Here is a 15,293-nt window from a genome sequence, read left to right on the forward strand (position 1 = left end):
AATGTCCCTCCTCTATAGAACAAGTAGTAATTTAAAACATTTTACTCTGCACAATGTTAAAAAGAAATTTCAGAACTGTAGAAATATATCCAAATATATAATATATACAACTAGTACAGCTTGATATGATTTAATGTAATTAGTAAAATATAAAAAATGTTTAATTTCTAAGCGTAAATTTAGATACACCATGGTTAAAAATAGAAGTAAATCTAAATTCACTTAAATCAAATAGAGATATAATAAGGAAAACACCAAGTGAAATTAATGGTTTTAACAATATAGCAATCACATCAATCAAAATATTGATATAAAAACTTTTCTTACACTATTTAGAATATTTGATTCAAATGAAAAGTACTAAAAATTCCCTTGTATTCAAGAAATAACATAAACAAGGATATTGAACCTACACTTTTAAAACTGAATGGTCCAAGCAAAAGCTATTTAACTGTATGACAATACATTAAATGCAATTCATATCCAAATTAGCAGTAAATAATAATTTTCTAAATAATAGCAAGAGTAGAATTCATGTTATCCTTATGTAAGTAATAAATTCATAATTGATTAGAAGTGATATGGATAGACCAACAACACATTTTAAAGAAGAGAAAAAACAAATATATCTCACAAATAATTCTATAAGCTATTAGTTTTTTTATGAGACAATGTATGTAACCATTTAACATGACAGCTATTTTCTAATTTTTATACATTTCTGGTAACTATTCACTTCATTTTCTTCAAATGTAGAATTTATGCTGTATATTTTACTGCATTTTAAATGTAGTAAAAAAATCATCTTAAACTAATATTTTCTTTTGTGCTTCTTTAGATAAAAAAACTTCTCCAGCAGCATCATAACTTCTCTTTTTACTAATACTTGTGCTTAATGTATAATCTTTAGGACTGTTATATCAAGAAAGTTTGACTCTAAGACCTAAATAATAATAAATAAGAACAAATTAGAGATGCAACTAAAAAAGGAAAGAACCTTAGAAAAATGATAACGAAGGTTAAAGGAATATGATAATGTAAGAAGCCCCCCCAAAACTTTAAGTAATAAAAGCCAGCAACAAAGTAAAATAAAATGAAAACAATTCTATTCAAAAGACCAAATAAAAGCATGCATCAGATCAGGTTCTTTACTTAATTAATAACTAGATAATAATTTCCTATTGTTTGGGGAGTCATACTTCACCTCCCCTACCCATCCCCTCCAATAAATACATCAAAAATATCATTATATTACATATTCCAAAATGTCATAATGTTTATATACTGAGATTCACAGTTTCTGGATTTATTTTTCCACCACTTAAACTGTGGATCATTGCTATCATGTGAGAGTGTTTGTTCAACTCTTCTTGCTGAAGTTTCACCAAGGACTCTTTGTCTTCCAAACGACCTTCTAATTGTGCCTTTTGAACCTCTAGGGAGGAAGCCTAAGGAATGGGTGGGTGGAGAGGAGAAGAAATTGAGAAGAAAAATAACATTCATGTTTTTTCTTTACAGATATTTTAAAATGCTTTTACTTTTTATCTGTACAACAACCATTTCAATCCTCATTACAAATATGTATTCTATTTTAATTAATTAAATCATGTGGTAAGTTTAAGTAATAATTTATTAATGTTGGAAGGCACTTTCAACTTCATTTGGTCAATGCTAGCAGCAAAAATTTTGCAGAAAAATACTACATCACTGGTATTTAAAATTATTAATAAGTTAATCACATTCAAGCAGAACCAGAAAAAATTATAAATTTGGCATTAAATTTTATGTCTCTTCTGCTACTCATGCTTCATGTGGTTCAAACAGTCTTAATTCTTACTGGTAGTGAACGGACCAGAAAGCACAATTCATTACTATCACTCAAACTATGCAACCATAATGTAGAAAGAAAAATAGACAGATTAGAAATATATGTCTATTGTTCCATGTATTAGCTGTGTGACCTTACCAAGTAACCTCAGACTGAGTTTCTTCAGTTTTAAGTTGCAAATATGTATTAGTACTTATATTATTACATACTAGTTAAAGTGAAAATTAAGAAATGTTTCAGAGTTCTTATAAAGTTCTAAACAAATATGAACTATCATTATTACTATCAGTTCTACCCTTATAAGCAAAGATACAACTATATAACTATTTCAAGCTACCTGTAGGTGAACCTTTCTGTATTCTTGGCCACAGTTGAAAGCAGTAAGTGCTGACACAAAGTATACACTTAGTAAATGTTTAATGATTTGAGGAACTACAGGTGTACAAATGATAGTCAAACTGCTTTGAAATATAATGCCTTTTAAACAATGTTACTAAAGAAACAGAACATTAGTTTACCTAAATTCACCTTTCACACAACAGACTTTTTCATTCTAGTGCTAATGATAACTGAAACATTCTTACCTTAATACTCAACTCTTTTCTTATCTGTTCTGTTCTGCTTAATTCTTTTCTAAGGACATCAATGGCTTCTTCCTTATCTTCCCTTTCCTTTTGTAAGGCTTTAATCTTTTCTTCTTGTACTTTAGTTTTTTGATGCAAATCTTACAAAACAAACATACAGTCAGCTATATACTCAGAGGTCTTACACTGAATATCCTGAAAAAGCTCAGTAGCTATTATAAAATAAAGACAATTAAGAATATGAAATATATTGATGAAAATATGTTTTGCAGCACTTGCAGAATTAAAAACATCATGAAACTCTTCAATTATGACAATATTCCCTAGAAAATACCAAATCTCCATGTCTTTCCCATTCTCTGTTCTAAATATAATATGCTTTATAGGTGAGGGATAACCCTTAGAGCTTAAGGGTTAGAAAAAGAGAGGTACAACTATGAAAAATTATATAGGTAGTGTCTGTGCTCTAAGGCAAGTGAGTTAGAACAAAAATGATTTTATGGGTCATTTCACAGATATACCATTAAGAAGCAAGTAACCAAAAGTTACCTAGCACTGCCACCTGCTGTTATATTCTTTTATTTTTATTTTTAATTTTTAAAAAGGGCCATCATTTCTTATAGGCCCTAGATTTCAAAAAATTGTATTCTTCTTTTAATTTGGTCAGTCAAGCTAAACTGCTGTTGTGAAATATTATGGGAAGAAAGGCAAGCTTTTCAAATGCAATTTAAGGTTTAAAACAATAAGGGGAATAAGAAAATAAATAAAAAAGCAAAATAAACCATTCAGGCTTTGATCTTCTTCCAACACAAATATATTAAAAATACAAAATGTAGGTCAAGCGCAGTGGCTCATGCCTGTAATGTCAGCACTTTGGGAGGCCGAGGTGGGCAGATTGCTTGAGCCCAGGAGTTTGAGACCAGCCTGGGCAACATAGTAAAACCTCATCTCTACAAAAAAAAAATGAAAAACAAAACCAAAACAAAAAAACCAGCCAGGTATGGTTGTGCCAGCTACTGGGGATGCTGAGGTAGAAGGATTGCCTAAGCCCAGGAGTTGATGTCAAGGCTGCTGTGAGTCATGATCATCGTGATTATGCCACTGCACTCCAGCATGGGCGACAGAGTAAGACCCCAACTCAATCACACAAAAAATCCCCACAATGTAATAAATAAGAAGTCACTTACTTGCCAGCTTATATTCTCTTTCTGCTAGTTGGTTCTGTACTTCTTTTCTCTGTTCTTCTTTCTCTATTAATTGGGCAAGAGTTCTAAAGTTATAAAAAAACAGAGGAAAACATCAATGCACCATATCATTTGTGACTTTTTTTCCCAACAAGTATTTCAAAAGAAAATTTTTTTAGAATAGTCATTACTTGTAAATTCTGCCAAATATATACTCTGTATCTAAAATAAGTGATAGTTCCATTAATTTCATCATAAAAACAATGTTCTGTATAGAACATTTCTTATTTTTGAAAAATCCTGAATATTTAGAATATAGAACTAGAGATTTTACTTTTCATTTTGTTGCTTGAGTGACTCATTCAACTTTTTCACTGTGTCAATTTGTTTATTCAGAGAATCACACGTGATCTGTAAATCCTTATTCTTCTTTTCAGTAGTTTCATTTCTGAAAAGACAAGGAAATGACTTGGTATCTTTCTGGAGGAAAACATAAAATGGAGAAAATAAATTCACAGTGTTTTCTTTACTATTTCTCCTAACAGAACTGTATATACTGAAAAGAATATTATGAACAAGCAAGACATAAACAAATTGGATCAACTCTAAAAGGTAGTAAAGATATGTTTTGGTTGACTGATGTAGTAAAAGTTACTCTGAAATAGAAATGCGTGGGACATGAACTGAATATTTATGGCTATATAGCTTCACTTACAGATGACATTGCATTACATAATTTGCTATAAATACAAACAGCTATCTCTGAAAATGTTTAGTATTTTAAATTTATCTGCCTCTTTAAAATTTTGCATCTAATAGTCCCTCTTACTTTACCTAAGTAAATACAGAAAAAAATTTAAAAGCGATTATTCTAATACCCCACTATCTTGTGCATAAAATATCTTATTTCACTAAGTACAAAGACTAAAAAAACAAAAAAACAAAAGCCAAATCTGGCCAGCAGGTCTTTATCCATCCCACACAGAATTTTTAACAATCTAATTTTAATGCCTTTGCATAGTTCTGTCCATTACAAATGGTCAGAAATGGCCCACCAGCCAGTTTCATTTATTTGTGAACTATCTGGCCATTCTAGGAGTTTTACCTTCTGGCTGCTCAATCACTATCTGAGTTAGGCAGATATTAGAAACCATTATTTCTCTTGGATCACTACCTATATTCTCCTGTGTTCTTTACATTCACTGGCTAATTTCTCAACTTGACTTATCACCAACTGTATCAGTAGTGCCTCAAACAACTGAACTTTGTAAAAAGTTGGAGAAAATAATCTGTTTACAAAGCACCTTGTCAACACACATTTTCTAGATGCTATTCATCTTTCATCGTTTATTTTTATTGATTGGCAAATAATCAAAGTTAAATCAAAGTTAAAAATTTCTACATCTCTATATTAACAGCAAAGAACAATATCAAACTACAAGTTAAAACAATAAAAAACTTCCCAGAGGTTTTTATTTTTGCTTGGCAGATAATACATAATTGTTGATCTTCCTAGTAATTCAGAAGTTTTAAAACTGAAATAAAGAAATGAAAAGGGGCCTGCGCAGTGGCTTATTCAGCATTTTGGGAGGTTGAGGTAGGATAGCTTGAGTCTGCAGTGGCTTCAAGACTGCAGTGAGCTACAATTGCATCACTGCACTCCAGCCTGGGTAGTAGGTTTGAGACTCTGCTTCTTAAAAAAAAAGAGAAAAGTAAAGAGACCAGTATTTTGTTTCCAGTTTTGATACTGAGTTTGAGGAACCAATGCTTTATTTCATTACAACTTAAGTTTCTTGCTACCTATTTAACCTTGTGTGTTATGAGAATACATAAAAAGCTTACAAAAGGATTTTGGGGTAAAAGAAATGCTGTGTATTCATTCCAGGTTCTAACCTTATACAGAAACTTTTACTTTATTTACCTCTGAAGAAGGTCCATGTAGGATTTTGTCAGTATTTCATGTTCTTCAGCCACAGACTCTAACTTCCTATTATGTTCAAAGAGCTGCTCAATATCACTCTGGGCTCTTTCTGATTCAACCTGCTGTGACTTCAGCAACACACTAAGCTCTTCATTTTTTCTCTCAACTTCTCTCAACATACCAGCAAGTGTCCGTGCCTAAAAAATACACACACACACACACACACAGGCTTTTCCACGATCATTTATGCAATGCGCTCAAGTTTCTACCACTTAAAATATTTACTAAATATCGAATAGAACAGCAGCTATTGGGTTATGCAAAGTTGTATTAGTTCTATTTATTACTTAACTGCTTCTAATAAATCAGGTATTTTATAGTTTTTTATTTAATAGATTGTCTGATAAAAAACAATCTCATTATCACCCAATTAATGGAGATTAATGGAAATAAACAAAAATGTGATAACACGAAGGTAGCTTACATACAGTGCTCAATTAAAAAGGTCTGGTCCTTGGGATAGTTATTACCACTAAACCACTAAGTGTATACATCAACTCTCCCATTTCAGGTAAGAGTTAAAAATAAAAATCCTAATTACATCACAGATGCTTAATCATACACTTAAGCTATCATAATCAAGGAATACAACCTATACTATAACACATATGTATTTATTATGTGACAGGAAACACTGAAAAAAGGAGAAAAGTGAATGAGAAGTGGATTCCTTCCATCCCTTTAGTCTTAAAAATACTACTTATTTTAAAATGCGAGGCAAAAACCTAAGCCCTTCTCTGTTTTTATGATATAGAATGTAAAGAAGTAATACTCAATTTAGTGTTATTTATATGAGAAACTTTTCCAGTAACCTAGCTGAAACCTTGAATTTTCTAATAAAATGCAAGACACATCCAGTAGACACAGAATATAAGAATATGCTATGAGAAGAGAAAGGAATAAATGATTTTAATATCACTAATTTTCCTTCTTGGAATTTATGACAGAATCAACATACCCGTCAAGACAAATGAAACCATGATAAAACAAGAAAAAAAAAATATATGGTTGCATTTATTGCTGTTTTTTTTTTTTTTTTAAAGAATGCCTTTATTCTAAAAGATTTAAAAGGTATTATACTTGTCACGGATTTTGATGCCTCTTTCAAAAGCCACACTTTATTATAATGCATTACAAATGACAAGTTGTGTAGATTCCACTTGTATCTGCTGAGAATTTCATATTACTACAGTAAGTTAGTTCTCACCCATAAAGTATACATAGCACAATGCCAAACTTACTGAGCATCTACTATATGCCAAGTACTGTGCTAGGGCTGGACATAAAGAAACAGTCTCTGAACCATGGGTGGGGTTGTGGAATTAACAGGATTTTTACATGGTTTAAGAAATGTTATAAAGAGGTAAACACAGGGTAGATAAATAGAGGAAGGGTCACCAAACACATGTGCAAGAAGGAGAAGACCAGAGTAGGCTTCTAAGAAATGGAGGTATTTAAACTGAAATCTGAAGGATTATAACAAGTTAGGCAGAAAACAAGAAGGTGTTCCAGACATAGTATAGCAAGTTCAAAGACAAGGAAACACAAAATTATGTTAAGTTCCAGAAATAGCAAATAACCTAAAATGGTTGACTGTCGCCCAGCTGGAGTGCAGTGGCAAAGAATGAGCAGAAATGTAAGCTATGGATCAAGAAGTATGTAGTTAGAATCCTTATATGCCAAACTAAGGCATTTTAATGACAGTCTGAAAGCAGTGGTAACTACTATGAAGGATAATTCAGCACAGGAGAAAGACAGTCAGTTTACCACCTTTGAGATCCCTGAGGGAGAGGATGGAATAGGAGGCATAGAACCAAACACCAAGGAAAGATGCCTCTGGCTGTAGTGCAGCATATGGCTGAGAAGAGACTAAAGGTAGGAAGAGTAATTAGAGGCTCTGCTGTGATTCATATGAAAAATGAAAAGAATCTATTTCAAATAGTGGTAGAAATAGAGATGGGCCAGAAAAAAGTAATATTTAGAAGGCAGAATCAACTAGACTTGGTGAATAATTATATGAGGTACACAGTGATTTCCTGGCTTATTATTTGTTAAAACTCTTAGGAACAGTAGAGGGAATACACAAGAATAACTTTTAAAAAAGGAAAGAGTGATTAATTCATTACTGGTTATGTTGAGTTTGAAGTATTTGCTGTTTATTTATTTATTTAATTTTTTGAGTTGGAGTCTCATTCTGTCGCCCAGCTGGAGTGCAGTGGCATGCTCATAGCCACCACAGCCTTGCCCTGCTGAGCTTAGATTATTCTTCCACCTCAACCATCCAAATAGCTGAAACTACAGGCACACGCTACAACGCCCAGCTAATTTTTTGATTTACTGTAGAGATGAGATCTCACCAAGTTGCCCAGGATGAATCTTCTCACCTCAGTCTTCCAAAGTGCTGTGATTATGGTCGTGAGCCATCAGGCCTGGCCTACTGAATATTTAAATGGAGCTACTACATAGGATGCATTTAGTGGTCAAGCAAAAATGATCTGTGCTTAACATAAAATTGGGATCATTAACATTTTGTAATAGTTGAAACCATACAACACATAAATAAGGGAGAAAGATCCTAGGAACCCCTAACACTTAAAGGTAGATCATAAACGATATGGCATAATCAAAATTCAAAGAGAGAGAACGTTAAGATGAAATAAGTAGGCATGTTGAAATGCTAAGAACAATTTACTTCAAATAGAGTAACAGATAATATTTTGCACGTTTTACTTCATCTATTAATTTTTCTACTAATCATGTTATACACACCTCTGTCTCGGCTTGAGTTCTTTGACAGCGATACTGAGCAATCAGTCTATCGGCCTGTGCAAGGGCTAAAGCTTTTGCTTCCAAAAGATCTTGTAGCCTGCTTTCTTTGGACTACAAGAAAACACGCCATTAATTTTCATTTCAGAAAAAAACATCTTTTAAGGCTTACTACACACAGTTAAGTTTGTACTCACAGCTAATGTAGATAGTTTCATCTCATATACATCCATTATGTCAGATATTCTCACATCATTAATTTGATCCGTTACCTTGGTTTTAATAGAAAAAAAAAACCAGAAAATTTTAACAAAATACTTTCACAAATAAATGCCTACTTTGAAACTAAATCATTAAAAAAAATGAGCCCTATATTAGGTGAGCCACAAATATTTCATTAACCTGGCTATTGCAGAAGAATATCTGGGCAAAATTTAGTGTGCTCACAACAACTTAAAAAATATTTCTTAGCCGGGCTCGGTGGCTCAGTCTGTAATCCTGCGCCTTGGGAGTCTGAGGTGAGTGAATTGCCTGAGCCCGCAGGTTCGAGACCCCCCTGGGCAACTTGGCGAGACCTCATCTCTACAATAAATCAAAAAATCAGCCGGGTGTGGTAGGGCGCAGCTGTAGTTCCCGCTACTCGGAAGGCTGAGGCGGAAGGATCGCCAGAGCCAGCAGGTGGAGGCTGCGGTGGCCGGGAGCATGCCACTGCACTCCAGTCTGGTGACAGAGTGAGACTCTAACTAAAAAAAAAAATAAGTGGAAGAGGGACTAGGGAAAGAATGATAGCTGTGTTAAAATGTTATGACTAATTTTTCCTCCTTTCTTTCCAAAATACTGTTATTTTTTACATTAAAATATAAGTCTTTTTTTCTTGAGTCAGGTCTCACTCTGTTGTTGCCCAGGCTGGACTGCAGTGACACAATCATGGCTCACGATAGCCTCAACCTGGGTCAGGTGATCCTTCCTCCTCAGGCTCCCAAGCAGCTATGACTATAGATGAGTGCCACTAAGCCCAGTTAATTTTTAAATTTTTTTGTAGAGACAAGATCTCACTATGTTGCCTAGGCTGGTCTTGAATTCCTGGTCTCAAGCAATTCCTCCACCTTGGCCTTCCAAATGCTGGGATTACAGGTGTGAGTCACTGTGCCCAGCCAAAAGATAAGTTTTTTTCAATGATGAAATCTGTATCTAAAGTTGTTTCAATAAGTGTTATAATCAGGGCTGATATAAAGCTAGTATGTACTAGGTACAATCCCATTTAAGATTGCTATTTTTCACTTACCACCACTCCAGACTGAAGTTTCTCTATTAATTCCTCAATGTTTAATCCAGGAATGCTATCTTTCAAAAGGGGAGGAGTTAGACACTTTACTGATGTGGGAAAACTGTGATTTAATGATTGTAAAGGCATTCTTCTGGGTGTATGTTCTGTTTCTTGTCTATAGGCATTGTTTGCTGCTATACTTTCTCCAAGCCTGAATGGGAATCAAAAAAAAATAATTATTTAAAAATAGAATTAGGCCATTGCCTTGCTAAGCTATGACCAGGTCATGTTTTCTTAAGCTTTGGCCCCTCCTCTCCCTTGGGGAGAAACCCCTTTTTCTCTCTCTCCAATTTACTGTCTAAATAAACTGTATTTTCTAATCTAAAAAACAAAAAAGAACAAAAGGCAGAGTTAGTACAGAATTAGGGAATCTTTAAGAATGGGTCACTTTTTTTTTTTTGGAATAGAGCTCTTTAAATATTAAAATAATCTTCTTGGAGACCACGATGAAACAAAGTTTTGGGAAACATACTAAATGTTCAGGAGGATTCAGTTTTCTACTTACAACTCTTTATAATGACAACTCGAGTCTGGCTTGGAGGCATTGTAAAACTAGTTTATGAACATGGACTATTTGTTTTAAGCACAGAGTTACTGGTACTGCCCAGAGCAAGCTTCTTATCATGGGTGACTTGACCTGGGCTTTATTTGTGCCCTTAGACCTTTTGCTTTTGCACTTAGTATGTTGTTCTCACCAGCCTGACTTCCATTCTATCCCTCTAAAATCCTATATTCTCATGCCTCAAGGGCTTTGGATAAGCTGTTCCTTTACCTGCAACACTCTTCCTACCAGATCTGCATAGGCAGGCTCCTTGACATCAGGCCTTCGTTCAAATTCACCTCCTTAGAGGCCTTCAATAATACCCTATATAATACAATATTAATCCCTCCCACCCATAGTGATGTGCACAATATGAAATTTTTAAAAACCTATCTCCTAATAGAGTGCAAACTTCATGACAGCAGACACCTAGTCTAATTTACTATAATATCCAAAATACCTAGAAGCATAGGCACATAGTCGTAGTTGGCCCTCACCACGTTGTTAAGTGTTAAAATAAAACAAGCAAACACACACACAAAAACCTGCGTACCTACTGATTCATCCATCATAAATTCACCTTATTAAACTGCCCAAGAGAATGTCAAATAAGGGTATTAAATAATGAGCATAAAGGGGCACCTTAGAGCCCAAAGTGAAAATTATCTACAACACAAAAAAGTCAGGGAGGGCCAAGATACAGTGAAAATGTTGGCCAGGACTCACATCCAGAGGCAAAGGATGAGACTCCCACAACTAGTGAGGCTCTAGCTTTCTCCTCTAAAGCTGTGAAGTTGGCTTCCTGCCATGTTAACACTGTTGAAGCAAGCAAGCCACCAAAAAAAATGGGGCAGCTTCACAGACTACATCGATCTTATAACTTGAGAAGCCTCCTTTTTTTTTTTTTTTTTTTTTTTTTTTTTGAGAAAGCAAGGTTTATTGAGAGGACAGAAAAGCTCCCAGAGTGAAGGGGACCCCGGAAGTTGTTCCTACTTGTTTTTTAAAAAAATATTTATTATAAAATGGAGGGAATTTTGGTTATGTGGTCTCTAGGTCTTCCATTCCATACTTTAATTCTTAATTTATGACTACCTAAATTATTAATTCTGAAAAATAGGATTGCTAACTCAGTAAATAGCATGAGTTAACAAACTTTTTCTTACAGGTCAAGATAGTAGCTATTTTAGGCTTGAGGGTATATACAGTTTCTGTGGTAGTTTCTCAACCCTGCTGTTGTAAAGTGAAAGAAGCACAGATATTACAGATAATATAAAAATGAGTAGACATCACCTTATTCCAATAAAGCTACTGACAAAAACAGGCACCTGTCCACTGGCCAGTTTGCTGATCCCTGGCATATAGGGAATGTCTCACCTATTTATCAACTCCTTCAAATTATTTGAACCACTTTTACAAATCCACATACATAAGCCACTTAAATTTTTTAAAAATGATTAAAGTAGGCCCCCAATAAATAGATTGTTAGCCATTGAGTTTATAAAGAACTCTGAAAACCTGATTTTTTTTCAAATGGAATTGAAAATATTCATTGTTTAAATGGAAAATTATGCCTAGTCATCATTTATTCCACTTTCTCACAAAAGCAGATTTTTTCCTAAAGAAGTCTCCTACTTTTCTATCCCAACTTTCAGTCCATTTGGTTCTCACAGCTGACTCAGACCTGGTGAATGACACTGATGCTCAGAACTAAATAAAATAGCCTGGAAGGAAAAGTTCTTTCTGTGAAAGAACTAAACTGGTAGGATGTAAGTTTTGAGTACCCAGAAGCTACCATTACTAAGAGGTGGCAAGAAACGAAGAGAGATAGTACTTGGATAACATTTAACCTCCTAGATCCGACATATCCCTGAGTAAGCATCCATCTGAACTTTCAATCATAGAAACTAAATTTTTTCTTAGCATTTGAACAATTACTGACTATTACAATGAAGTCTTCAGTTCACGAATTTACTATTATTATACTGACAATTAGATCTATTTTACTGAGGATTAAAGAAACGGCAGGGTATTCCAATACCACAAGAGATATACTGTGAAGAATTACAACTCACACTAAAGCAGGAAAATCTGGCAGTGGAGCAGCTTCCAGTAATATTCCCAGTCCAGACTGAACTTGTTCTCTATTATCTGATGTTAAAGCAAAAGCCAAAGGAGTAATCAAATGTGGATCCTAAACAAATCAGAAACCAGAAAATAAGTGGCAGAAAGAATAAACGAGACCAAGTCTTTTAGCGTAAGATGAATAAACAGAGCTAAATCAAAAACGATTCTAGGCAAACTCTTTTTCTGGGGGAGGGGTGGAGGTAGGGGTAGGGGAACATTCTGTCACTCAGGCTGAAGTGTAGTAGCATGATTATAGCTCACTGCAACCTGGTACTCCCAGCTAAAGTGATCCTCCCATCTCAGCTTCCCGAGTAGCTGGGACTACAGGTGTGTACCCCCATAGCTGGGTAATTTTGTATTTTTTGTAGAGATAGAGTCTCAGGCTGGTCTCAAACTCTTGGGTTCAAAGAATTCTCCTGCCTTAGCTTCCCAAAGTGCTGGGATTACATGCATGAGCCACTATGTCCAGCCCCCTAGGCACATTCTAAAGTGTTTATCTGATGTTTGAATATATTATTAGTCTTTACATTGTTATAGGTGTTTATACTACCATGCAGTTAATGTGAACACTAGTTTAAAAAAAAAATTGGCAAAGGTTCTGGATGCTTTTTAAGTATAAAAGTATAAAAATTGGCTAGACTCAGTCGCTCAGCTTGTAATTCTAGCACTTTGGGAGGCCGAGGTGAGAGGATTGCCTGAGCCTGCAGGTTCCAGACCAGCTGGGGCAACTTGGCGAGACCTCGTCTCTACATTAAAAAAATAAAAAAATTAGCTGGGTGTGATAGCGTGCACCTGTAGTTCCAGCTACTTGGAAGGCTGAGGCGGAAGGATCGCCAGAGCATAGCAAGTGGACGCTGGGATGGCCGTGAGTGTGCCACTACACTCCAGTCTGGGTGACAGAGACTCTAACTCAAAAAAAAGAAAAGTATAAAAATTATGCCTTATCTATTTGATGGACCTAAAATGTCATCTTACACCTAATATTTAGAATTATTGCTTTATTTTTTCAAGTTATCATTTTCAAGAAAAACTTAAAAATAGAAAATCACTTCCAAATTAATTGAAGCTATAAAATAAAAAGTAAAATTCAAATGAACTCAAATCAGAAAATTTAAAGAATAAAACAATAAAACAGTAAGAATAAAACTTACTTCCTTTAAGTTCTTCATGTCAGTAAAAATAATTCATTTATTTTTTTGTTAAATGCCTGTTATAAACCAGATGTTATAGATATCAAGGTAGATATTGTTAAACAAAGTTTATGGAGGAGCCAAGAGAGTGAGCATTTTTTTAGATTACTCTCCTCTACTAAAATTCAGCAGACCAGACCAAATCAGAATGGAGTCACTCGGGTTAAATGCCACATTATCATCAAACTGAACCTTGAAATGGCCAGTTTGAAAAAAAAAACAACCCACAAATTTCTATCAACCTGAGTCATTGAGGAAGTTTCTTCTGTTTTAACTCTATAAGGAAAGTAACTCTGAAATGACCAGTCTGTTTTTGGTTCCATTCTGCTTTTTTCAGCCTTTTCTGTCTTTAAAGCCACCCTCCTCTGCTTAGCTCAGGGGAACAATTCATCCTATTTTATAGAATGGGGTTGTGGGATTCTAGAATAGCAAATAAAAGTCAATAGATCTTTAAATTTGTCATAACTTTGTCCTCTGGTAACATCTAGAGCTCTTATTCAGCTGCTATCATTCAAATTTGTAGCCATTTTTCTACACACTCCTTTTAATCTTATCACTCACAATCAAGTCCCTTTCCTCCAGATGTCCCCCTATCCCCTTAATACCCTTCCTCAATTTCTGTGAACCTATGTAAATAAAAATGTGCAATGACACTATTATAACTACTAAGACAATTATTAACTTTAAACTTTCTTCTAATAGCTGATTCTAAGAAAAACATTTTCTAAAGATCAGTAACATTAAAGCAGAAATGCATATATTAGGAACACTTACATATAAATAAATGTCAATGTTCGAAGAATTTAAACTCACCTGAAGGATTTTATAGAAGCTTACTTCCATACCAGGAACCAAATGTTTAAGTTTGTTCATCAAATCAAGAGTTTTCAAAATTACATCAGCAGCAAGTTTGCTTTAAAAATGAATTATATTTAAATTAGACGATTCAAAAATTTCTTAAAGTTATTTCTGCCCATAATTCTAAAGAAAATGAAAAAACACCAACACTTTCATTTTCAAAACTCAAAAAGATAAAGAATTATTTCTGTTGAGAATTAAAAATACCATAGACAGACATTCTTATAACTCAAGATCCAAAGAGAACAAACTGGCATTAACAATCTGAGTTTAGACGTTCATTTTTCTACTCTCAAATACCAACATGCTTCAACTGTTTGCTTTGAATAAGTAGTAGTATTGGCACATGACAAATTTAATTCTTAGTTTTGCCACTGTAATACCAACAATATAGACTAACCTTAGGCAATATGGAATAGCTAATACATAGTAAATGAATTATAGTAAGCCATATTCTCAGCTTTGTACCTGAAAGGGAGTATATAAAAAGAGATAATCCTTGCTCTTAAGGATTACTGACAATTATGACATTTAAGCATATTAGAACAAACGGTAGTGCCTAGCATTTAGCAGGTCTCCAATAAAGATTTCATAGACTTAATTCATGACGGGGGAGAGGTATAAAAGAATGTCTCATTACTATCCATGAAAATCTACCTTTAACAATAACTCTTGCTAAGGAAGAGGAGTTGTCTTTGTTACTAAGAAACCTTTGGCAGTGACTGTTCTCCTTGTAATAAAACTGTTTTTATTCTTTTCATTTAAAAATGTAAAATTAAATGCACAAATAAATTAATTACTGAGACATTGTCAACAAGGAAATGTCAACAAGAAATGTTCAGGACCCTTAGGTAACTACAACAAATTAAAACAAGGCAAACTTAATAAAAAAAAGAAAGAAAAGGGTGTT

General features: G+C 34.1%; 1 protein-coding gene across 2 annotated transcripts in view; it reads right to left on the reverse strand.

Annotated features, from left to right (window-relative positions):
• Positions 1-705: 705 nt before the first annotated feature.
• The window catches only part of KIAA1524 (KIAA1524 ortholog), a 34,233-nt gene continuing 19,645 nt past the window's right edge, over positions 706-15,293 (reverse strand). The window contains exons 12-21 of one of the 2 annotated variants that reach the window (XM_008065383.2): positions 14,339-14,438; positions 12,284-12,402; positions 9,629-9,821; positions 8,541-8,615; positions 8,347-8,457; positions 5,518-5,714; positions 3,931-4,044; positions 3,600-3,682; positions 2,413-2,552; positions 706-1,448 (exon numbers count right to left, since the gene is read on the reverse strand). In XM_008065383.2, coding sequence (XP_008063574.1) covers positions 1,278-1,448; positions 2,413-2,552; positions 3,600-3,682; positions 3,931-4,044; positions 5,518-5,714; positions 8,347-8,457; positions 8,541-8,615; positions 9,629-9,821; positions 12,284-12,402; positions 14,339-14,438 — 1,303 coding nt within the window. In that variant the 3' untranslated portion in view covers positions 706-1,277. The remainder of the gene's footprint in view (positions 1,449-2,412; positions 2,553-3,599; positions 3,683-3,930; positions 4,045-5,517; positions 5,715-8,346; positions 8,458-8,540; positions 8,616-9,628; positions 9,822-12,283; positions 12,403-14,338; positions 14,439-15,293) is intronic. The other variant, XM_021716199.1, reaches the window with a different exon arrangement.

The sequence above is a fragment of the Carlito syrichta genome, unplaced genomic scaffold (assembly GCF_000164805.1).
Source record: "Carlito syrichta isolate Samal-C Ts95f unplaced genomic scaffold, Tarsius_syrichta-2.0.1 Scaffold308266, whole genome shotgun sequence".
In the NCBI taxonomy this organism is placed as follows: Eukaryota; Metazoa; Chordata; class Mammalia; order Primates; family Tarsiidae; genus Carlito; species Carlito syrichta.